The sequence below is a fragment of the Puma concolor genome, chromosome A1 (genome assembly GCF_028749965.1).
Source record: "Puma concolor isolate L17-30 chromosome A1, mPumCon1.1.hap2, whole genome shotgun sequence".
NCBI lineage: Eukaryota > Metazoa > Chordata > Mammalia > Carnivora > Felidae > Puma > Puma concolor.
This window is the reverse complement of record NC_141667.1, coordinates 215,023,193-215,046,984: the sequence shown is the minus strand read 5'-3', so window position 1 is coordinate 215,046,984 and position 23,792 is coordinate 215,023,193. Positions and strand designations below refer to the sequence as shown.

The 23,792-nt window shown below is 40.0% G+C and overlaps 1 protein-coding gene across 9 annotated transcripts in view; it reads left to right on the top strand.

The window, feature by feature from the left end:
• The window catches only part of ENOX1 (ecto-NOX disulfide-thiol exchanger 1), a 585,762-nt gene that overhangs the window by 302,249 nt on the left and 259,721 nt on the right, over nucleotides 1–23,792 (top strand). For 7 of the 9 annotated variants that reach the window (XM_086711591.1, XM_086711599.1, XM_086711581.1 and 4 more), the window contains one exon: nucleotides 13,469–13,615. The exons of 1 other annotated variant lie outside the window; for it this stretch is intronic. In XM_086711591.1, the coding sequence (XP_086567717.1) occupies nucleotides 13,528–13,615 (88 nt within the window). In that variant the 5' untranslated portion in view covers nucleotides 13,469–13,527. Of the gene's footprint in view, nucleotides 1–13,468; nucleotides 13,616–19,071; nucleotides 19,304–23,792 lie in introns of those variants that run through there. One more of the 9 variants, XM_086711607.1, reaches the window with a different exon arrangement.

Genomic DNA, 23,792 nt, shown 5'->3' with positions numbered 1-23,792 from the left:
GAAACTTTCTCAGCCTGATAAAGGATAGCTATGAAAACCCACAGCTAACATCATACTTACCGGTGAAAGACTGAAAAAGTTTCCCAGCTAAGATGAGGGACAAGACAAAGATACCCGCCCTTGATACTTCTATTCAATAATATACTGGAGGTTTTAGCCAAGGCAGTTAGACAAGAAGAAAAGAAAGAAAGGATGTCTGGATTAGGGAGGGACGAATAAAATAAACTCTGTATACAAATGGCACAGTCTTATATGGAGAAAATCCTAAGGAATGCACACATACACAAAACTATTGGGGCTAAGAAATGAGTTCAGAAAGGCTGCAGGATAGATCAGTTATATTTCTCTACGCCAGCAATGAGCCATCGAAAAAATAAAACAGTTCCATTTAAAATAGCGTTAAAAAAAACCCAAAATGCTTTGGCATAAATATAACAAAAGAAGCATAAGATGTGGACGGTGAACACTGAAAAAGATGGTCAAAAGAAATCAAAGATGACCTAAATAATTAGAGAGACGCAACATGATCATCAAAGACCTAACGTTGTTAAGATGGCAGAACTCCCCAACTGTATCTACAGATTCAAAGCAATCCCCATAAAAATCTCAGCTGGCTTTTTAAAAGAAATGTATAAGATGATTCCAAACTTTCTATGAAATACAAGAGACGCAGAATAGCCAAAACAACCTTGCCAAAGAGTAGTGTTGGAGGACTCACTCCAGATTTAAAAGCTTACTACAAAGCTACAGTAATGAAGACTGTGTGGTACTGGCAGATGGATAGACAGATGGATCAATGGAATAGATTGAGAGTTCAGAAATAAACCCATACATCTATGGTCAATTGATTTACAGAAATGGTGCCAAGACAACTCAATCGGGGGATAATAGTCTTTTCAGCAAACAGTCCTGGGACAACTAGATGTTCACATTCAAAACAATGAACTTGGACCATTACTCACCACATACGTAAAAATTAACTCAAAATCAATCAAAGACTTAAATGTAAACGCCAAAACTGTAAAAAATTTATAAGGAAACGTAACTATAAATCTTCATGACGTTGGATTAGGCAGTGGTTTCTTAGATACAACATCAGAAGCGTGAACAACAAAAGGAAAAAATAGACAAATTGGTCCTCCTCAACATTAAAAACGTTTAAGGATACTGTAAAGAAATTGAAAAGAAAACCTACAAGGTGGGAAAAAACATACTTGCAAATTGTATGTATGGTAAAGGTCTAGAACCTAGGATATACAAAGAACTCTTACAACTCAGCAATAAACAGACAAATACTCCAATTTAAAAATAGGGAAAATGCTGAATAGACATTTCTCCAGAGAAGATACACAAATGATCAATAAGTACATGAAAAGATGCTCAGCATCATTAGTAATTAGGAAAACACAAATGAAAACTACAATAAAATACCACTCCACACCCACTTGGATTACTATAATAAAAGAGGCAGATGATAATAAGCGTTGGTGAGGAGGTGGAGATTTAGAACCATTATTCATTTTGGCGGGAATGTAAAATGCTGCAACCACTTTGGAAGAGCTTGGAATTTCCTCAAAAAGTTATTCATAGAGTTACCATTTGACCTTGCAATTTTACTCGTAGGTATAGACCCAAGAGAACTGAAAATACGTGTTCACACAAAAACTTGTACACAAATGTACATAGCGGTAAATTCCTAAAACCCTAAGTATAGGAAACCCGAACAGCTAATGAATGGATATACATGAAATGGAATATTATTCAGCCAAAAAAGGGAATGAAATAAGGGCATGTAGGTGGTTCGGTCGGTTAACCGTCCCACTTCAGCTCAGGTTATGATCCCACAGTTCACGAGTCAGAGCCCTGCGTAAGGCTCTGTGCTGACAGCTTGGAGCCTGGAGCCTGCTTTGGATTCTGTGTCTCCCTCTCTCTCTGCCCCTCCGCTGCTCTCTCTCTCTCTCTCTCTCTCTCTCTCTTTTAAAAATAAGCACTTAAAAATTTTTTTTAAAAGGGAATGAGATATGGATACATGCTACCATGTGGATGAACTTGGTAAACAAAATGCCAAGGGGAAGAAGTCAGACACAAAAGACCGCCTGTTATGTAATTCCATTTATATGAAATGTTCAGAGTAGGCAACTTCATGGAGACAGGAGGGAGATTAGTGGTTATCAGGGACTTGGGATAGGGAGTTAGTGCTAATGGTACAGGTTTTCTTTCTGGGTGATGAAAATGTTCTGAAATTAGATAAGGATAATAGGTGCACGATCTTGTAAATATAACAAAAACCATTGAACTGTACACATAAAAAGGGTGAAATGTGGTATGTGAATTATATCTCAATATAAAAATAAGACTGCCCTGTGATGTTATAAATTTACTTACTAGTTATAATTATTGTTTGGTAGTTTTCATTGGATTTTTTAATATAAACTATGCAAATAGGGACAGTTTTGTTTGTTTCTAATTTTTATCCTCTATTTCTTTTTCTTACTTTATTGTAGTGGTTTAAGCCTCCTAGACAGTGTTGCATAGAAGTGGTGAGATGGGGCATCCTTGCCTTGCTTCTGATTTTATGAGGACTCTTTCATTGTATTAAAAATCGAGTACGATTTTATCTGTAGGATTTTCAGTGATGCTTTTTATCAGATTGGAAAAGTTATTTTCCATCCCTAGTCGGTTAGTGTTTTATAATAAATGGATGTTTAATTTTTTCAAAAGTTTTTTTATTTATCCATTAAGTGCCTCATATAGCTTTTCTCTTTTAGTCTTGCATCTCTCGCTTTATCTTACACCCGGTATCAATGAAATAGACCGTGAAATAGACAATGAGGTAGAGGATCCCGCAGAAGCTTCTCAGGACTAGAGCTACATGTGGCAATTGACATTCCTTTGAGTGGAACCAGTTACATGTTTGCACCTAAATGCAAGGGTTAGTGGGAATTATAGTCTTCCTGTGTGCCCGGAAGAAACTTGAAATGATTTGGTAAAAACAGAACAATTACAGTGATGATAATGATAAAAAAAAAATGCTGTTATACTTATGTAGCACTATATACTATATAATTCATAAGTCCTTTTCGTTTTCTATGCTTTGTTTTAGAATTCAGCATGGATCTGTCAGTATTAACGTTGGATAGGCTATTGCCCCTGATCTATTGCTTATTCTTCATGCATTCCTGGCCTTTTCATCCAGTCCCAAAGCTTTCCATCTTCCTTATTGGGCTTACGACCCTGAAATTCACTTCTACATCTTGGATAACTCTCTTCAAATCCAGAACCGTATTCCAGGATGCCTTCGAAGCATGTCCACGTGGATGTTCCACTTAAAATGCCCCAGACTCAGTTATTTCCTTCCCAAACCGTTTCTTCCCAGTGTATTTTCTAACTCAGATAAAAGCACACCGTGCTCCTAATTATTTAATCCACATTCGTGTCTGACTTCACTGTCTCACTTCTCACATTTAATCACTTCTGTGCATTAATCTTCTAAAACCCCTCGCAAATTGATTCCTGCTTTTGTATTTCCATCGCTGCGAGAAGGCCCTTCCCATGTGGAAGGACGTGGAGCATCCTTCCAAACACTTATCCTTACCTCATCTCAGGATAGCATTTCTAAAAATATGAATATAATTGTGTTACTTTTATGCATGAAATAATTTAATGACCTTCTCTTACAATATTTATTTTTAGGCTTTTTTTCCTATTATTTTAAAGAATGGAAATCTGTTCTCAAAAAAAAAAAAAAAAGGTTCAGATACTAGAGATGAACAAAAAATAAATAGATGGTGAGAGCCAGATTTCTCTCTGTCCGGCATTTGCAGATAAGTAAGGAGGGAAGGCTGGAAAGAGTGAACCCTTTAGTGCAGGACTAGAGTTGGACATGTCAAGTACAAACTCACGTTTAGCCTAATATATATACAGATGGACAGATACAGGAACAATTGTAGCTATAGGTGAATACCTGGGCTTGAACGTATACATAAATTTCGTAGCTCTTTCTGCTAACAGGGCCTGGGGCCAGTGCTGTCCCAGTGGAGGCTAGCATACTGATGCCCAAATACTGGTTTCCTAAATGGTGTCTGAACGTTATCCTCCAGTGAAAGGAACTGTGAATGTTGGGAGAAATGTCTGATTCTAGGGCTGAGGCAGCAAAAATACAGTATAAGCCTGGAGCATTTGGTATTCCCTAAAGCAATAAAGTGCTCAAAAGACAAAAGAATGGGAGTATGTCAAAGGGATAGAAGCGATGACCTAAAAAAGTTCCCAATGGCCGAAGCTGGAACAATTTGAGCAACAAAATAGATAACGTGCTACTGGGTCACAATTGGAAGTATAAAATGAATATATATGAGTTCATCCTAATATAAGCAAATGATTGAACAAGTAAACAATTGGAGTAGAAGGGACAAATCTTCCTTATAAAATAATTCCACATAATATAGGCATATATGGCTCCCACCAGGAAGGGGAGTTTACTCTCACCCTTCAGTGGGGGCTGGACTTAGTGACTGACTTCCAAATAAGATCATGTATGAAGGAGAAACACAGTAACTTTACAGAGGAGAGTCCTGGTAAACACTAGTGATTAAGGTTAGTGTCGCAAGTGGTGAGTCTGGTTGATATCACATGCCTCCTGATAGGACATGATGAAAAATGTACCTCGCCTCTGTTGGCGTTCCTCCCAAAACCTGGAGCCCTAGTCTAGTCGTGAGGAAAACAGTAGACAAAAGCAAAGTGAAGGACTTTCTCTAAAATACCTGGCTAATGTTTCTCAAGACTGTCAAGGTCATGAGTAACAAGGAAACACTGAGAAACTGTTACACATCAAGGCGTGTGTACAAGGGATAAAGAGACATGATGCCTGAATGCAGTGTGTGTTTCTCGGTTATGACCATGTGCCAAGGTAATATAACATGTTAATATTAGGAGAAAGTAGGTGAGACATTTATGGGAACTCTGTACCACCTTGGCAACTTTCCTGTAAATCTAAAACCATTTGAAATGTTATAAGTTCCTTAAAAAACTAAGACCTGATATAAAACAGATACTAGCAGAACTTCTGTGGTTGAAACAGAGTTGCGGGACCCAGGGTCCAGACTACCTGGCCTCCCTCTCCCTCCATGCCTTCTCCGTCTGCCTCCGTCCCCTCCCTAACTCTAAGGTTATCCGGCACGAGTGTTGCAAACAACCACCTCCAGAACGAAATCCAAACTCCTTGACATGCCTTCCAGTGCCCTTCATATTGTCACCTTGCTTATCTTCATAGGTATCTTCATCATCTGTTGATCTCTTGCCTCCCGTATTTATTTCCTTCACGTATTGTGAAGGCAATTTCTTTTTTTTTTTTTCAAGCAGACCATGACCTTCTTGTTGATTTTACCTGTGCTGTTCTTTCAGCTTAGTTTTTTCTCAAGTTTGTTCAGCCTCAGAAACTCTCCATTCTGTGCCTTCTGTGTCATCCTAGAATTCAGCGGAAGAGTCTTCTCCCCTCCAAAGTCTGGAAGGGGAGGGAGGTGCTCTGGCAGTATTTCTACGATAACATGTACTCCCTCTTAGCTGTGTGTAGGCATCTTGGCTCCAGTGGTTGACAAGCTCCTTGAGGAGACATCATTCATCTCTTGCCTCGGACACAGTAGTTGTTCAGTACGTATCAAACAAATGGATGACTGAACGGACAGTAGCAAAGTTATTAAAATGAACTTATTTCCTTTTTTGGTGGTATTTGCACGCCTTTGAATCTAGTTGTCATAAAGCTACAAACTCAACATTTTAGTAGGCAAGTTTGAACCCAGTTTTTCAGCTTAAAACGCAAAGCATTGGGTTTTGAGGAGCAAGGGATGGCCTCAGCTCAACCCCTATGTGTATAAAACACATGGAAGGAGTTTGTATGTTACTCCTTTATTTTGGATTTTAGTCCTTTAAATAACAAGAGTTCTACATGGTGTGTACTTTACAGGAAAGTAAATGGGTGCTCTAATGTTGCCTTTTCCGTCTTCTGGTGTTTGAAGGAGTTGTCAGTAAAGCTGGCTGCGTCCATTCATCTTCATTAGCCGTTTTAAAGTGATGCTTTTTTGATGCAGGTGGGCCAGCTATCCTCAGGCACTTTAATTTGCCAATTATTGTACCCACGGGTAAGAACAGATAGCGATTAGTTTCACATTTTGCTCACTGGGCAGCTTAATGTTCTTGTCACCTTACATTGAGTTTTAAATGTGCAAAGCGCAAAGAAACTCCAGTGCTTTTCTCAGACTTGGGGGTGGGAGTGTGGTCATACCTAGTAACTTCAATTGCTTCTGGACACAGGCATTAAAGGGCCTGATTGATTAATAAAAGAACAAGATAATATGGCAGAGGTATATCAAGGAGAAGGGTGTGTGTGTGTGTGTGTGTGTGTGTGTGTGTGTGTGTGTGTGTGTGTACAAAAGCTTAGATGTATCTTTTTCTTTCACAAAAGCACTGTTTGCTAGCTTATGAAATCTGAGTGCTAGTTGATGGTTTAGATTGCTGCTATTTAAGGAAAGAAAGAATGGTAGGATCGTCTTTACAAAATAGCCTTTAACCTTAATAATTGTCTTCTTTAAATATTCTCAGGGAACATAGGTGACCCAAAACACAGAATGAGATGCGTCATTTTTTAACGTAATGAATATTCGCTACCTTATACTTTGGACAGTTTTACTCCAGCTGTGACTCACTAATGCCTTCTTTTAAAAATTGCCATCGAAAGTTCCCTTTGGAAAAATCCAAACCACCCTGGCAGTGTTGTCGGCTGTGCTTTTGCTTTAATTGTCTGGGAGTGGAGTTGACTTGTTTATGGGAACTAAACCTGGTGCCACTATTAGCAGGAAAGATTATTTAACAGTGTAAGAAGGCATGAGAAAATGTCAGGCACGTAGCATCCCAGACATAAACTTTATTTGCTACCCTCTTGAAGAATTTGTTTGCATATAATGTTGTTCACACCACTGATAACAGAAAATGTATTTAATAACTACTCAGAATTAATATGCTGTAGTATGCATGGCTGCCTAATTTAATTTATCTCTGATTAAGCCTATTATGTTTGAGATCACTTTACAGAAGAGATTTTTTTTTTGCCAGCTGTAAGCTTATTTGAATTGTAATATAAGTTAATAATGTGTGAAATAACCAGTGGTGCCTACTTCTAAATGTTAATTTTGCCAACTGACTTCCTCAGATGATGCATACCCAGATCATTCATTGACATTTAGTTAATATCTTCCATGAAGACCAGATATTGGAATAAATAGGAAAATTAACTATTTTAGGAGGCAAAGACAAATGGAACAGTAGTGCTTTAATTCTGAAATCCAGAAAAAAGACCCTTGCATTATAAAAGTAATTGAAAGCCAATGATTGGTAATCATATAACGTGACAACTAATGCACAACTTTTTCTTGAGTTCTGTTCTAACTGTATTCCTTCAATGTTAAATAATCATTTGGTTGGCTAGAGTGGGAACCTCAAGAGTTCAGCAATGACTGCTGGAGCATCCGCCTTGATGTCTGGGCAATTAGGTCTCTTCAGTGGGCCCAGCACGAGAGAGGGAAGGGACTTCTGCTATTGCCGTTTCGTGAGTGGCTTGTTCTCCAAGCCTGTCTTTATGCCTGTCCTTAACCAGCTATTTCATCGGCCAGTCCAGTTCTCTTTTTCAGTGTCACGGGTGGTCACCACCAAAAAAGTGATTGGGTAATTATGACCCCTCGCTCCTCAGCTGGCCTCATATTGAGCTCTGTGCATCCCCAGAGATGGTTTGCAATGCACAGAATGTGAATTCTAGCATTTGTAGGTGTATTTGCATTAGTTTATTTTTATTTTTATTATTTTATATTTATATTTGCTATATTTATATTTGCTATATTTATATTTATATTTATATTTATATTTATATTTATATTTATATTTATATTTATATTTATATTATTTGCTTCTTACCCACCCCCAAAGTGTCTTTCTCCCTGCTTGGAATGCCTTTCCTGACCTTCTAAACTAAAACCGCACCCCATCCTCAAGGCCTTGTTTAAACCCTACCTGCTGCCCTTCCAGCCATCTTGGGCCGTAGACGTTTCCTCTTTGATCTCCTCTTGAGGTTGGTGGCTCGATAAGTTAGTCACATTTCACGTGTCATACAGAGAACTTGAGTTTTAAATCTCTGTGGCCCCATAGTGCCTGATACAGCTTCTTATGGAAAAAAAAAAAAAAAAAAGGTCAATAGATGGTGGTGATTGTTGGTCAGAATGAAAACATGATAAGACAACAACTTAGATATCACGATCCTTAGGTGAACAACTATAAGGTCAGTTTGTGGGTTCCCATTTGTTTTAAATGTGAAATGGAAACTTGCATGTAATATTTAAAAAGTCAGAGCTCATAAAGGAGATTTCTCTTTTCTTTGAATGGCTCTTACTAGACCTGTAGTTTGAAACCCAGAATGTATGAAAGTAGTGGATTTTAGCCCGAGATGACATAAGAATCAACTGGGGAAATTTGAACACGTATTCTGATGATTGGGATTCGCCTTCAGACCAAATCAGGGAATAACATCATTTTAAAAAGCTAACCAGATGATTCTAGTAAGAAACCAGAATTGAAAGCCACTGGTGTAAAGGAAACTTAAAGGTCATTAAATTCATTCATCCATCTGGTGTCTGATTGCTTTCTACAGCTGTTTGGCAATGAAAGAAGAGAAATTCTAATAGGGGGATTAAAATTGCAACTTTCTGATGCAGGCATCCAACGCTGCATCCAGATCTCTTAAGCTACAAATCAAGGTGACCCACTGTCATGGTTCATCAGACACTGACCCAGTTTTAGCCCAGAAAGCCCCACACAGGGAGAAACCCATCAGTACTGGACAAACCAGGATCGTTGGCCACCTTACCACCAATACACTCATTCTTTGGATTCCACGGTGCTGTTTTTTGATAAATTTCCTTTTGAGAAGAAGGAAAAGTATGTTTTTGAGACAGAGTATTTAATAGAAAGAGAAATAATTAGAACACTTGAAAACCTTGGCAGCCTTGAGGGGAAAGAGACATATCAAGAGAAAAAAGGGAAAACAGTGCAACAGGTTGTGTTAGAATTCCTGCAATTAAGATGAAGGAGGGGGCTTTATTTCATGTAATTAATTAAAGAACATCAAAATATTCATTCACTTTTATCTCTGCTATGTAGATAAATTAAGAATGATTTTGTAACGTAAGAAGGCATTAAATGAAAATCTCAAATTTGTAAATATAATCAACTTAGCTATAAGCTCCTTGAGGATAGTTATTTTTACAAGGAAGAAAACAAAGACTTATTGAAGGCTACGTGGAAAGTGACTGACAGAGCATCTGGCTCCTGGATAGTTTTCTGGTAGGTTCTTTGGCCTCTTTCCTGCCGTACATCCGTTTATTCGCAGCAACGTATAGCACAGCCCTTTCCTTTCAGATAAAAGTAAATGTTGGTAGGTTGATAGAAAAAGTGAAAATATTTTAGAAGCAAATAATTTTAGCAGTTTCATTTGTAATTATAGCATTAAGAATTATTCACCATGGATGCCCATGTGGGTTTTATTCTGGTGTCATGATACAGTCCTGCAGCCTAAGGATTAACTTATCCCACAGTTATTTTCCATTCAGGTCATGTTGATCACTGAACAGCCAGTCCGATCACTACCCTGTTGATTCATTTCATTCACTGATTGCCAAAATTGCCAGATGTGTCCCAATAATCTGACTGTCTTTATAACCAAATGAAATCCACTGAACTGGCATAAGTCCAGTCAGTGTGTTGTTGGTCAGAGATGTTGATGGCACCATGCAGATGAGATGTTCACCAAACGTAGAAATGTCTAGTTCCCTCAAAGTCATGATAGACGTTTCTCCCACTCTAAAAGTTATATGCTGCTTCAGAAGAAATCATCCATAAATAAAACTTCTGACACATGTTGTTTCCCTTTTTTTTCCCCTTAACTAGAACATTTAGCTGAGTTCCTAAAACTCAGAGAAACATTATAGAATGGAAAGTTGCAGGTCAACCCTTCGCCCTTCTCAAAATATGTTAAGTAGTGCCTGAAAAAAAAAAGTAAGGATGATCCTTACTTTTGTAATATGTTTGTAATATGCCGGCTAAAGCCAAACCAAACTGGTACCTCGAATGGGGGAGGGCATGAGACAAACACATTTCCCAAAACTATCTAACCATAGAACTCTTTATCATCAATATTTGGAGGAACTCCATCCAGCCTCCCAATTTTGCAGGTTAAATAAAAGGTTAAGAAACTGATCCAAAATCAAGTATTTCCTTTAATTGTTTTCCAGGCCTCCTGTTCGCACCCCCACCCCCGCGCACGTTCATATTGCTTTCCCTAATTACGTATAAGAACTTATCCCATCACTCCTCAGTAACTCACAAGTTGCTTCCAATGGACCAGCTTACCGGTGATGTGACTCCTAAGAATGGAAGCGAAAACCATTCACTTAGAAAAGATGTACTTCTAGAGAGTGAAAGGTTTTCCTGATGCTCTGATTTTAACAGGTTTTATTTATCGGGCACCTCCAATATTCAGGCTCTTTAGATGCATCATATGATTTAATCCTCAGAAAAACCTGCAGAATAGACAATACTCTATCTGTTTTCCTATTAGGGAGATTATTATCTTTCTGAAGGTCATGGATTCAGCAAGTGGAAGAGTTAGGATTTAAAACAAGGTCAGTCTGACTACAAAGTCTTCAATCTGACCACGCTGAAAGATATGATCACAGCTGCATTAGAAGCATCGTTGTTGACAACATAGTTATTTTTTTTAAAGTTATTGGTCCATAACTGAGTATGGCATCATATACAGAGAATTACATCACTTTGGGTAGACAAATTTGTAAGAAATGTACTCAAGAAAAATAATATATTAAAAGGATAACCAGCAAACTGCCTTACATTTATTTGGGGAATGAGGTAAGGAATATGTACAATATACATCAGTACATACATATATGCATGCATTCTTAAACCAAAAACAGATACTTTTCAGGGCAATAAAAGGACAAGAACATAATTAGAAGATAGTGGGCATATAATTGTGATAATTTCTTATGTTGACTGTTTTTGCTGGATAATGATGTTTTTTATATGGATTTTGAGTACATGCTGCTTGAATGAACGAATGAATGAATGAGTTGATGGAGTTTCACAATAAACATTTAGTGACTTCATCAGTTGACTGCCTTCCTAGTGAGTGATCATTGTTGAGAGTTATCTTAAAGTCAGATGACTTTTCTGCAGTCTCTTTTCTTACTTAATAAACTTAGCTTTTCTTAAAATAGTTATTTGGGCCAGTCATCTTGCTATTTTTTTTAAACCCTTTTCTTGATGTCTGTTTCTTTTATTTCCTTCCCCACTCTATCCACCCCTCCCTTCCTCCCCCCTTCCTTTCATCCCTTCCTGCTTACCTTTCTTCCTACGTACTAAGAAATTGATGTGGTGTCTGCCTCAAATTGGTCCAAACTTCTGGAACCATAAAGATAAATTTGTAGAGGAGTTCAACCCACTTTGCATGACACTCCCTTGAAAATAATAGAGAATTAAAATTATTTTGGCAACATCCTCCCTAAAAATAGTTGGCTGGTAGTCAGTAGTTGATTCTGGGTAACCTAAAATTCTCTGGATAAACAAATTAGATTAGAGTACATAGTAAGTATGTAAAACCCAAGAAAGATTTATAAGATCAGAAACTTGTATTCTATCAGATTGAACACGTGCATTCATACCTTTTTATTCCATACATCTCCCTGAAATCAAAAAAACTACAGAAAGAAAAACAGAGAACGAGAGCAAGAGGGACCAAACCAAGGAGGAGATGCTGTTAAATGAGAGATATCAGCAGATTTGGGGAAGATGGCGCAGTGATGGAGGAGCGGGAACTGAGGCACACTGAGAGAAGCCTGCAAATTCATTCTGCAGGGCCCTGGGGAGGCATGGAAGGGTGTGAAGATGAGACAAAAGGGGATTGGTCACAGGAGTTACAGAATAGGTAGCAGTCATTGGTGGAAGGTAGTATATAGGGAGTTGTGAGACTGTGTTCCTCTGCCTGCATCACATTGTCACTACAGTTCTCCATCTGTGCTGGAAGATTGAGGCATAGTCTTGGGCTAAAGTGAATCAGAGATGTGCTGGACTCAGGGAAGCAAGACCCAGGATGGAGAGGTGAAGCCAGGGGAATTAAATGAAACTCCATAGATGGCAGGTTAGACCCTCCTGGACTATTCCAGAGCATAGCTCCAGAGCACCCAGAGCCAGGGACAGGCTCTTTAGGCAAGAGTTTGAAGGATTCTGATCTAGAGAAACTGATCAACCTGAGAAATGATCTGAGTGATGTTTGGAGTCCTCATCAAAATGGCTGGGTCCCTCACCTGGCTACCTCACAAGGATGCCTTCCAGATAATAAAAATGCCCTGCCCCCACTTGAGGCTTCTAGTCAGTCTTTTAGGGACTCAATGTTCCCAGGTGTGTGTGTGTGTGTGTGTGTGTGTGTGTGTGTGTGTGTGTGTGTACATGTATGTACGTGTGTGTGTGAGCCTTAAATATAAATAGAGTCACCAGATATTTGAGTATAGCTCCCAACATAAAATATAGAATAAAATATAGAGATCAAAACAGAGAAAGAAGTTGGGAGCCACTCAATTAAAATATAGATAACTCAGAAGTAGAAGAAAAACTTTTAAAAACCTAAGTATCTTTAGAAAGACGAGAGCACACGAAATAAAAAGTGCATCCTATAAAAAAGGAACAGTCCAAAAATAAGAGCTCCTAGAAATTAAACTTAGTAAAACAATAAAATAAAAAATAAAGGAATGAAAAAAAAAAAACACAGAACAAAAAAAAAACTTATTCAGAGAGGCAGAAGATAAAGTCAAGTAAACTTTCTCAGAAGTAGCTTAGCAGACAAAAATGGTCAGTAGGGGAAGAGGGAAAAGAAGGTAGGAAATATAGTGGATCCGTCCATGTGGTTCAGCATTTTATCATAGGAGTTCCAGAAAGAGAAAACAGAAGAAAATGGTGAGGAGACAAGTCTTAAAAAATAATGCAAGAAAAATTTCAAGTGGAACAATAAGGAATTTCCATATTTTAAGGGTCCAGAGCAATGGATAAGAATGGATAAAGAATCATTGAAATTCTTTAGTCTGAGATTTTAGAACATCAGGGATCACAAAGAAGATTCCAAAACCTTCCAGAGAAATAAGACAGGTCATATATAACAGATCAGGAATACCAATGTCACCAGACTCCTCAGGCACAATACTGGAAGCTAGAAGACAATTCAGCCTTCAGAATTCTGAGGGAAATGACTTTTTACTTAGAATTCAATTACAAGCTAAACTAGCAAGCACCAGAGTAGAATTAAGACATTTTCAGACACTCAAGGAAGGTCTCAACGAATTTACCTCCCATGTACTTTTCTCAGGAAGCTACTAGAGAATGTGCTCTACAAAAATGAGGATGTAAACCAAGAAAGAGGAAACCATGGGATCCAGGAAACGGGGGACCCAACACAGGCGAGAGGCGCAGGGATTTCGCAAGATGGTGTTAAAAAGAAGCCCCAGGACAACAGGTGGGCAGCTGGCCTGGGAAAGCGCTAGACCAGATGGTCTAGATGGGCGGCCCCTTGAGGGAAGAATAGATGCGACAGATAAACTAATGGCTTTGATCATGAAAACAAAAACAAAACGGTTTAATAGGGCTTTTAAAGTTCCTTTGAAAAGTTCAGGAGCAGTAATAGGTGCACACACACACACAGACACACACACAGACACACACACACACACACACACACACACACACACAAAGAAAGAAAAAAAGGCCACCAAGAAAAATGAAATATTGAACAAAATAGGAAGTGTATTCTTACACTACATGTGTAGTAAACAATTATTATATGGTCCTAACAATGTAAACCTTATTTATAAACACATTTTGTAATTCTGTTAACGGAATTTTGATTTAGCCTCAAATTAATACTTTAACATACTGGAGGGATGGGGGAAGAAGCTTGTCAAGAGGTAGTGATGGGATAAGGATGATAATTTTTTTTTCATTTCTTAAATGACAATTTAAGAGATACCAGTATGTGCATGTTATTTAAATATATGGAATTAAATATCTGAATTGGAAGTTGAAAATAGTTTTCTCTCCCATGACAGGATTTAACCTCCTTGTGGGATGTGATGGGTTAGTTACTAGTCAGCCTCTGTCCTCTGGACAAGCCCATAGATTTATCAAACTGAGAGTAACTAACCGGGTGGGGCAAAAGTCTTACCTATATAGCAAGCTCATTCTGGCAAATAACTACCTTTCATAATAAAAACAAACAAAAAGGTGGTCTCATCTGTGGAGCAGGAAGGGGTGATGGGACAGGTGGCATAGGGGATTTCTGTTTTTAGTTATAGGCCTTTATAAGTACAACAATAGCCCTATTTGCTTTTTTAAACTGTAGGCATACATTATTTTGATAGGTATTAAGTTGGTTTTAAAAACTACCTGAATCAGAAACAGAGGTTGTAAAACCCAAGTGTACAACCTCACCCTCCCACCTCCACCCCCCATATATCAAAAAAGCAACAACAAAAACAGAAGAAGGAGTTGATAGTGCTTTTTTTGGATATCTTTCAGAACTAGTTTACTGATCCCACATCTAATAACAAAGCGTAGGGGCTTTAGGACCCTGGACTGCTCTCACTCCAACCAGCATTGCCTGTCCTCCGAGCCCCACACTCTGCTTTTAAGCTCTCCAGAGCCACTGCAAGGTACCTTTACAACACCTGTATTTCCCTTCACTGGGCCTTTGCTCCCCTTCCACCCACACATATCCACACACACGCTCACCCATTCCCAAAGTTCCCTTGTTCTACCTTCTGCCTACCTGTTTTGTATCTTGGCTCCGATTCCTCTCTGAGGGTCTTAGAGGGGCTCTGGATCATAGCATTCTCCCCTTCGTTTTAATTCTCGTCGTATTGTCTTTGGCACCACTTACCACAATCATGCTTTGGTTTTGTTTTGTTTTACTTGTCCTGTCTTTGTTCAAAGGCTAGAAGGTGACAAGGGCAGGAGCCATATTGCGCTGGTATTTATTCCTCCTACAGAGCTTGGCAGAGTGCTGACATAATCCAGGTACTGCCTCAGATAATAATTAAATGAATAAATTAATCTTTCATTAAATGTGAAATCTGTTCAGTCATATGGCCCATAGTTAAACATCTGCATCTACCTAAATAAATATTACTGGTAGGTAGGGATTTTGTTTGCTTTTGTTTTAAGAAAGCTTATGAGCTTTCTCCTAAAGGGGAAGATTGTGTTCAGAGCCCAGGGGGTTAACTGCTCCCTAAAATTTTTGCTAATGCTTCCTTTGTGGGGGATGTATAAAACGTGTCACCTGGAGGGTGTTTTTCTTTGACTCTACAAGGATTACAGGTAGCCTAGCATTGAGGAAAATTGCGAGCAGTGTGTCACGTTGACCCCCAGCTAGAGAAGATTCTAGACATCACCCTGTGCCTGACGGACACTAGCAGAGGCTAAGATGTGACAGGAAAAGGGAGACCCTCTCTTGAGGCCAGACCACTAACATAAAAAAGGCATTCTAGAAACACTCAATGATAACATGATCTCTTGGGGCCAGTGGCCTACTAGGACTTGCATCCACAGCTTTTCACACCTAACTTAAGCCCCTTTCTACTTCATCAGGCTTTATACCACATTCCCCAGATCTTTTTATAACCACTTCAAGGATCATCTTAACAAATTACATAACAGGATTAATCCAAAACATTCATAGATGCAAACAGTGGAATACGATGGAGTCGTTAAGGAGAATGAGGTAGACCTGTTCAGTTCCGATGTGGTGAGGGCTTTAACATATGGTGCTGAAGGGAAAAGTCAGTGTGGAATAGGATGACTTCCTTCATGTCTTTACTGCACAGATACCATCTTTTCAACGAGGTCTTCCTTAACCACTGCATTTATAAGTGTAAGCATCTCCCCTCCCACTTTTTCTCCATTGGCATTTATCCCTATTTGACGTGCCATATATTTTCCTTGTTTGTTTATGGTCTATATTCCCTCCTGGAGGGAGGGCTTTCATGTGTTTTATTTATTGCTCTTCCCCCCAGGGCCTTAAAATAACTGTCTGAATGAATTTGTATAAAAAAGTATATTATTTGTACAGAATGTTATTATTTGTACAGAATTTCTAGAACACTACACAAACTTAACAGTAGTTATATCTGAGTCATAGAACTAAGGGCACATGGGAGGAAGACCAACTTCTGTTGCATATATCTTACCATGTACATGCAACACTTCTTAAAAACCCCAGTTTAATAGAGAATCCCATTTGAAGTATTTCTCACATAGCTATAATAAAATATAAGTTATTTACTTATTTATTTCTGGTCCTGAGGTAATGAACACCATTTGGAATTTCCCCTCTTCTCAGAAGTCAAGTTGTAAATGTCCCGTGATTCAAGTCCATGGACTTTATAATTTATGAAGCCTTTACCAGCAGAGACTTTTTATTTTCCATCAGCGTGTACCATCTGTACTTCTGTTGTGATGGGACAAAAAAAAAAAGTTTTTAGGTCAGATGCATTCATATCTTCTTCCTTTTAGCAAAGTGACCCAAGGCAGGTTACTGAACCACCCAGAGCCTCAGTTCTGTTACTTGTAAAATTGGGATCATTTTTCCTGTGAGCAGAAAATGTTGTCCCAATGAATCAAGATAAAGTCTGAATATTCAGTGCCTAGAAATGTCTGGATCACAGCAGGGTTCAGTAAATGTTAAGTCCTTCCCTTTTCTCCACAGAAGGTGACCTAGAGGGAGGACTTTTAGAGATATTATTATCCCTAACTTCTCAAAGTGTGGTCCCAGCAGCACTTTGCATTAGGAATGCAAAGTCTCACACCCAACCTGATCTAATGAATCAGAATGTAGCTTAACAAAATACCCTAGTGATTATTATGCACAGTAGAGTCTGCAAAGCTCTATTTTTATGCTTCTTATAGCAGTGTTTTAGACAGAGTTGCATTAATCATGTTTCTTATTTTCTGTATTTTATGATACTTTGACATCTTGGGGCCTTGAAGTTCTTAGGGGAGGCCCTGTCCTTGCAGGGTTAGCTAATTCCTGCAGATATCAAACAGTTGGCCTAGGAACACCCTTTCGATATGCAGATCAAGCACTCCTAAGTCCTCACCCCCCACAGGCCTCCTTTAATCAGGCTCTCAAACGCAATCCAGAACATTATCCCCTACCCCCCCACCCCCCCACCCCCCACCCTAAATCACCCCGGGGCCAGGTACTGGACAATTTGGAACCAACCCTAAACCACAGAACCCACTTTGCTTTCCTGCAGAAACCACACAAAAAAATTTGTTGCCCTCTCTCCCCCCTTATTCCCTCTGACCAACAATTCCCTTATTCCAACTGACCCTGGTGCTTCCCGAAGTGGCCCTGCATGGTCTGTCTTGGCCCTGTGTGCCCCTCTCCTCCTGGGAAGAGTAAACAGCAGACTGTCTTTTCACTGGCAAGCATCTCCTAAAATGTTGGCCTCCCCATACCTGAGTAAAACCAAAATACCTCGTGTATATTTTAAAACAAGGCTGCCATTTTTAATTGCATTTTTTCGTTTTCGTGCCACTGGCCACCGTTCCCCTCTTCACCTTACCAATGGTAGTTCCATTTGAAGAGTATGAGGGTGGCCAGCAGAACAAGATGTTCTGAGGGTACAACTAATAAGCTGAAACATCAAAGGATGCTTAAGCCATCTCATCAGCCTGAACTTACTTCTAAATAAAGATGATCAAGGATAACCATGAACGAAGTTGTAAATCTGCTGAAGGTAGTATAACTACGTTAAATGCCGATAATGTTCCTTAAGCACAAGCTTTGAACACTTCAGAAACTGCTATTACAAATGATTAAGACCTCCGAGATAATGGAACCGTTTGAATTGAAACACACAAACTTATTTACAGAATGTCAGGGAAACAAATGAAAGCCTGCCATCCACATCCATTCATTTTTCGTAGTGGCTTCAAACTATGGTATATGTGTTTTAGGTCAAAGTAACTGGTGCCCAGGAGCAGCTAGTATGTCCCTGAGCTGCTTTCCTTCCCACGTTTGCGTTTGCCTCTTATCGCTTCTATTTTGAAAAGAATCTCTATATATGGAAGTGAGCTATCTGAAGCTGAAGTTAATAAAAGTACTTATTAAAAGAATATAAAAGGGACTTTTCTCCCTATGACTCAAAGAAAAAAAATAATGAGCATTTATTTCAGAAATATCCCACATTTGTCAGATAAGATGATGAGAAAAGAAGACAGCAGTTTGATGGTAACTTTTTCCTTATAAAAGTTTTACTACAGTGTAATTAAGAAATTGGAATTTGATTAGCAGCATTTAATTAGAAATATTAGACAAGGAAATTTTCCATTATCTTATGACTATCCGTTTTATTTCCATAAGATCTAAATCCTCACCACATACACACAAAGGTAACTATGTGAGGTGATAGATGTGGTAACTAACTTTATTGTGGTAATCATTTCACTATATATAAAATATATATAATATATATATATAACATGCATGAATATGTTAAATTTGTACAATTTTTTTTCTGTCAATTCCACCTCAATAAAACTGGAAAAAAATAAACCTGTTGGTTATAACCACAAAAAGAAACTTTGGCTGCAGCTATCAGAAGTTTGCTCCCCATCACCGACCCTATCAAATTCAATATTGCTGCCCAAGCAGCGCCTAAAATTTGACTCGCGGCCTGCTTGACTGATGGCATCCCCTGAAACCACATGCTTGTTTCTCAGCAGGTATTTTGTTTGATTGCTCCTTGACCCTTTTCCAAGAAACCTAATTTGCCCAAGGGAGTCTCACACTGGAAAAGAGTGTTTGCATCTGCTTAGGGAAATGTGCCTGAAATAATGACTTATTTAGAACAGAGAACAGAATGGAATGGAATGGATTGATAAGCCAGTTTGAGCAGGCAGAAAGCAACCTGGGCCTCCTAACTCTTATAAAAGGAGCTTTGCAGCAGAGCAGTTTGCCCAGACTGGGTCTGGCAAGACCCATATCCATTCCACAAATGTTGTCCCTGTGAGCTCCATACAAAATTCTTAGCCTACAAACGCCTCAAGGCGCGCCATCTCCTCTTCAGCCTCACTTACACCTTTAAGATGGTGCGGATTTCTCGATTCAGCCCTGCAGACCCCAGTGTAGAAATTGCTCCCGGAGGTATGTTGCCCATTTGAAACTTCGTGGAGTGCTGTGGGTGACCACAGAGTCCTTGGTGGTGGTCTGGAAACTGAAGCACTCTCTTGGTTGCTGGCAGGGAGGTTGGGAGGGTGTTGGGGAGTGTGCCCAGGCATGGATTTTCTGGAGAGAGCTGGACTCATGTTCTTTCTCACTTACTGAACTTAAAATGAACCAGCAGTTAGAAGCAGGAGCTGACATCTCATCCAGCAGAATGAAGGATGAGTGGAGGCAAATAGAATGAAAGAAAGAGAGAGAGAGAGAGAGAGAGAGAGAGAAAGAAAGAAAGAAAGAAAGAAAGAAAGAAAAGAAGGAAGGAAGGAAGGAAAAAAGAAAGAAAAAAAGAAAGAAAGAAAGAAAAGAAAGAAAGAAAGAAAGAAAGAAAGAAAGAAAGAAAGAAGAAAGAGAGAAAGAAATGGAACATTGCCACTGCATCGCTCTTATTTTCTGTTTCTTTTGCTTTGCCTTTTTTTCCTTTTTTTTTTTTTTTTTTTTTGCCAAGGAAATATAGTTGATTTATTTATAACCATACCCTCAAAGCTAACAACTCTTTTGAATTGGCAGAAGTGACAACAAATAGTTTCTTAAATTTAAAAACCTGAAGTTACTTTTTTTTTTCCTGTCTTAATCTTTCTCTGCTATTCAGTTAAAAACAAAAATGGACCCATTGGCCACATTTAAGTTAGCAAGGTTAAAGTCATACCGTATGCACAGTGCTAATGGGGGTTTACCTTTCTTTTTAAATTTAAATCTATCTTTGCACAATTAGCAAATTATTAAACGACCTTTCCTTCAAAGTCTGCAAGCAATTGCTTGTTTCCGCTAATAAGAGAGCATGTTTTACAAGGTTCACGTTGATTAATTGACAAATGCTGATAAAATCAAAGCAGGGCTCAAATGCAGTGCACCAGCTGTAGTATAAATTACTTTTGTTCAATAGTGTTTCAAGTGGCTATGCGTTTATGGTTTACCTTTCAATAAATATTACCGTCTTAATTGAAGCATCCATTGTGGAAATTTATCTCTGAAGATGTCTGTCAGAAGGGACAGCGAGGACTAAACATTGCTATATCTGTGTGTGTTTTTCTGCTCAATTAAAAACTTTGATTGCTCTGCGTAGTTTAAAAATGGATGCTTTATATTTTCTGTGAAGTGAGCATTAACACATTCTAATATACTTTGAAAATCTTGCACCCTTGAATGACCTAAGGATCCTGTTCCCTGCACTTCTGGAGAGCTTCAACTGCAACAAAAAATTAAGTGTTCTAAACCACGAACTTTACACCATTCACTAAGAACATTACATTCTAGGCCCGTTGCCACCCAGCTGTTTTGGCAACTCTGTTGGGCCCCATGAGAGGGCCCGTAGCTGGCTGTTTCATGCTGATAGGTGTTTTCAGACATCAGAGGTGCATGGCCAAACCCAGCTTCCTCCTTTTACTTATGAGTAAGTAGCCGTCCGGAAGGCTCTCTTGCATCTCGGGCCAAAACTGAAGGTATAGAAGATCCTAGCAGAGAAATGTAAATTAGGTCACCGAAGAGTTCCTACTCCTCTCTTGTGGTGTTTCTTACCCCTGGTGTAGATTGACAGACTCTAGTGCCTGAAGAATTCTGTAGCTTGTAGATTGAGGGGTCCAACCGATCTGATAGTTTTCTCTGGGCATCTTAAGAGGTCCTACTGCATCTAGATTCCTGGGAAATTTAGACATCCCCCCAAAGTGCCTTTGACATACTTTTCTCAACAAAGTGATTTTAATTCCACAAATACTTATCAACTCCACTATATGCCAGGCACTGTGCTGGACCCTGGGGATATCGGTAGATTCTTTAATCTGAAGAAGCTTCCAGTATCCACTCATAACTCCAAACATTTACCACTTGTTATTTTCAAGGTGTCTTTACATAACTTGTCAGAAGGTTTTTGAGTCCCCAGGCACCAGCCTTGATGTTCAGAGAATATTCCAGATGTCTTCTTTCTTCGGCATTTATCAAAGATCACTGTCTTCCAGTAGCCCTCCGAGGCAAATCTCATTTGCCAGTTGTCCATTTGAGCCTCTGGAGTGCTGGTTAGCAGGTAGTAGTTGTACTCAAGGCTACCACAGCTTGCCAGACCTGAATGGAGATCACTGGGACTGAACACAGATCCTCACTCTGAATGCAGTCAAAGGACACACCATTCTCAGGATGGGCGTGAAGATCGTAGACCAGGAATATGGAGCTGTGGAGTTAAGGACAGTTTGGCACAGCCTAGACTCAAGTGAGTTTGGGAATGTGGATCACAGCGGGGGCAGATTAATCCGGCAAGCCAGGGTGCAGGGTGAGGCAGAAGCTGAATTGGGCTAGTAAATCATAGAAGTCCTAGTGACTGGCTGGAAGGTAAGGACTGAAGGCAGACCAGTGACGGAGGTCACAGAGAAGCAAGCGGTTTAGTGAGAAGAGATCAAAGCCGGTGAACGGGCAGGTGAGTTGTTATAGCTGCCAGCCCAGCCAGTATTTGAGAATTCTGAAAGGTAAGCATCCGCTGGGAGGGGTTCAACCATCAAGAGAATCAGGCTTAAGTATAATAAGCAAGAAGGAAAGCCTCTGCCGCTGAGAACTTGGTCACAAGACATGAAACGTGCTTCTAGTAATCTAGGTCACAGGGCTGTGGGCAGGAGAGGCAGCATGATGGAGAATTTCTGCGTTCGGGCTCATTATGTTCTCTCAGCCCAGACATCATTAAGACAGCGTCTGGCATGCAGTAGATACAGCACAAGTATTCCGCTGAACGGACCTGGCGTCTGAGAGGGAGGCAGGGTAGAAAACAAAGCGATTTTTACACGGTGATGTAAAAACTAAATTGCCCCTGCACTTCGTGGAGAAAAAAGATGCACAGGAGGGTTCAGCACGTGGGGAGGACGATGGTTGGTTTAAATGACGCGTGCATCGTCCCGGTATTTGTGTCGGTTCCCTCCCTTGCCGTCTTTACTGTGAGATGGTACCAAGTCAGAAGAGGGACAGGATGGTGCACAACCTGGTGTGTTCCAAGAGCATGTTAATGATCAGACGCGCTTTCCTTGTGGGAGCATTTGGAAAGAAAGAAATGAAAAGGGAAAGGTGAAGTCATTGAAACCCTGCCAAGCTCCCAGATTTTGGTCTGCGAAAATCTCAGCGAGCTGCCAGAATGTGGCTGGATGGTGCACGGCACGCCCAGAAGCTCTTCTCGTCTTCCATGAGGAAGGTACTGCCTTCTGATGGCCATCCCCCGAGGCTCTTCTGTGTCCACGGCCGTAGCTGCCAGTAAAAATGATAGGAAAGATGATTCTGTGCAACCTTACTACAAGCCCCATTGTGCTTGTGTTGTACATCACACCTCAAAGTTGCAAAACCAAGTCTTTTCAAAAATGTCCCATGTCACCAAGGTGGGTCAGTGGGATCTAACGAAGACCACCCGGGCAGCCTTCCTGCCAACGGCCACGCTGCACCCTCAAGCTCTGGTCCTCACTGCGGACTCCTGTACCAGTATTCCCTGTTTTGACACTAGATGGGGCATTGTTATTATTACAGCGGCTCTACAATGTGAATACATAAAACCCAGGAGGATGAAAACATTTCTATAACATAATATCGTGCTACTGAATCAGAGAGCATTGGATGAGGAAACAGCCGTGAAAAGCATCGAAAACGCAAATGCTGGCTTTTCCTTTTTACCTGCGAAAACTGTGACCAGCCCGTGTTCATGCAGTAAGTTAGCAGCAGACCCAAAACTGGAAGCCAGAGTCCAAGCCCCGCCTCGTGAGCCCACAGCAGCCCTGCACCGTGTCTCACAGCCTGCACACCTGGGGCGGAAGCATGAAGGTCACATGGGGCTAAGGAGTCAGGGTCTCAGCTCTCAGAAGCTGCCTTCGTTTGTATAGGGAACAATAAAGAATAAAAGAAGACATCTCCAACGCATGTCTTCCTAAATATATTCTTCCTACAACTTGACTCTACTTATAGATGGCTCAAAGAAAGGTAAACAACACAATCCAGACAGTCTATGTGTTTAACCCTTCTGTCTGTTACACACAGGTGCACACACACATGCACTCACACGTACGTGAAATATGAATGAATTAGCTTCATTTCCTAAAATGGGAATAAGCAAAATGTTACCTATTGTATTTAGGTTCTAGCTAACTAAATTTCCCTCAGGTGTTTAAACTCTGGTGTAGTTAGCTTCTGGGCCCTCTGACAACCCAGCAAAGTCCTGTCCTCTTCTTAATCTCTCGGCCACTAACCAGCCATTCTCCCTTGAGCACTCGAATCCTCTGGACTTAGCGCCGTTGTGTAGAACCCAGCTAATGACGGGGCCTTCTCAGAACTCCTATCCCTCTCCAGGTCTGCCCGACCTTGTTCTCCCCCCTCACTGTCCCCTCTGGTGCAGAAGAGGGACATGATACAAAACGTGAAGGCTTCACCTCCGCTCAAGGTGCCAGTGTGACTAAATCAC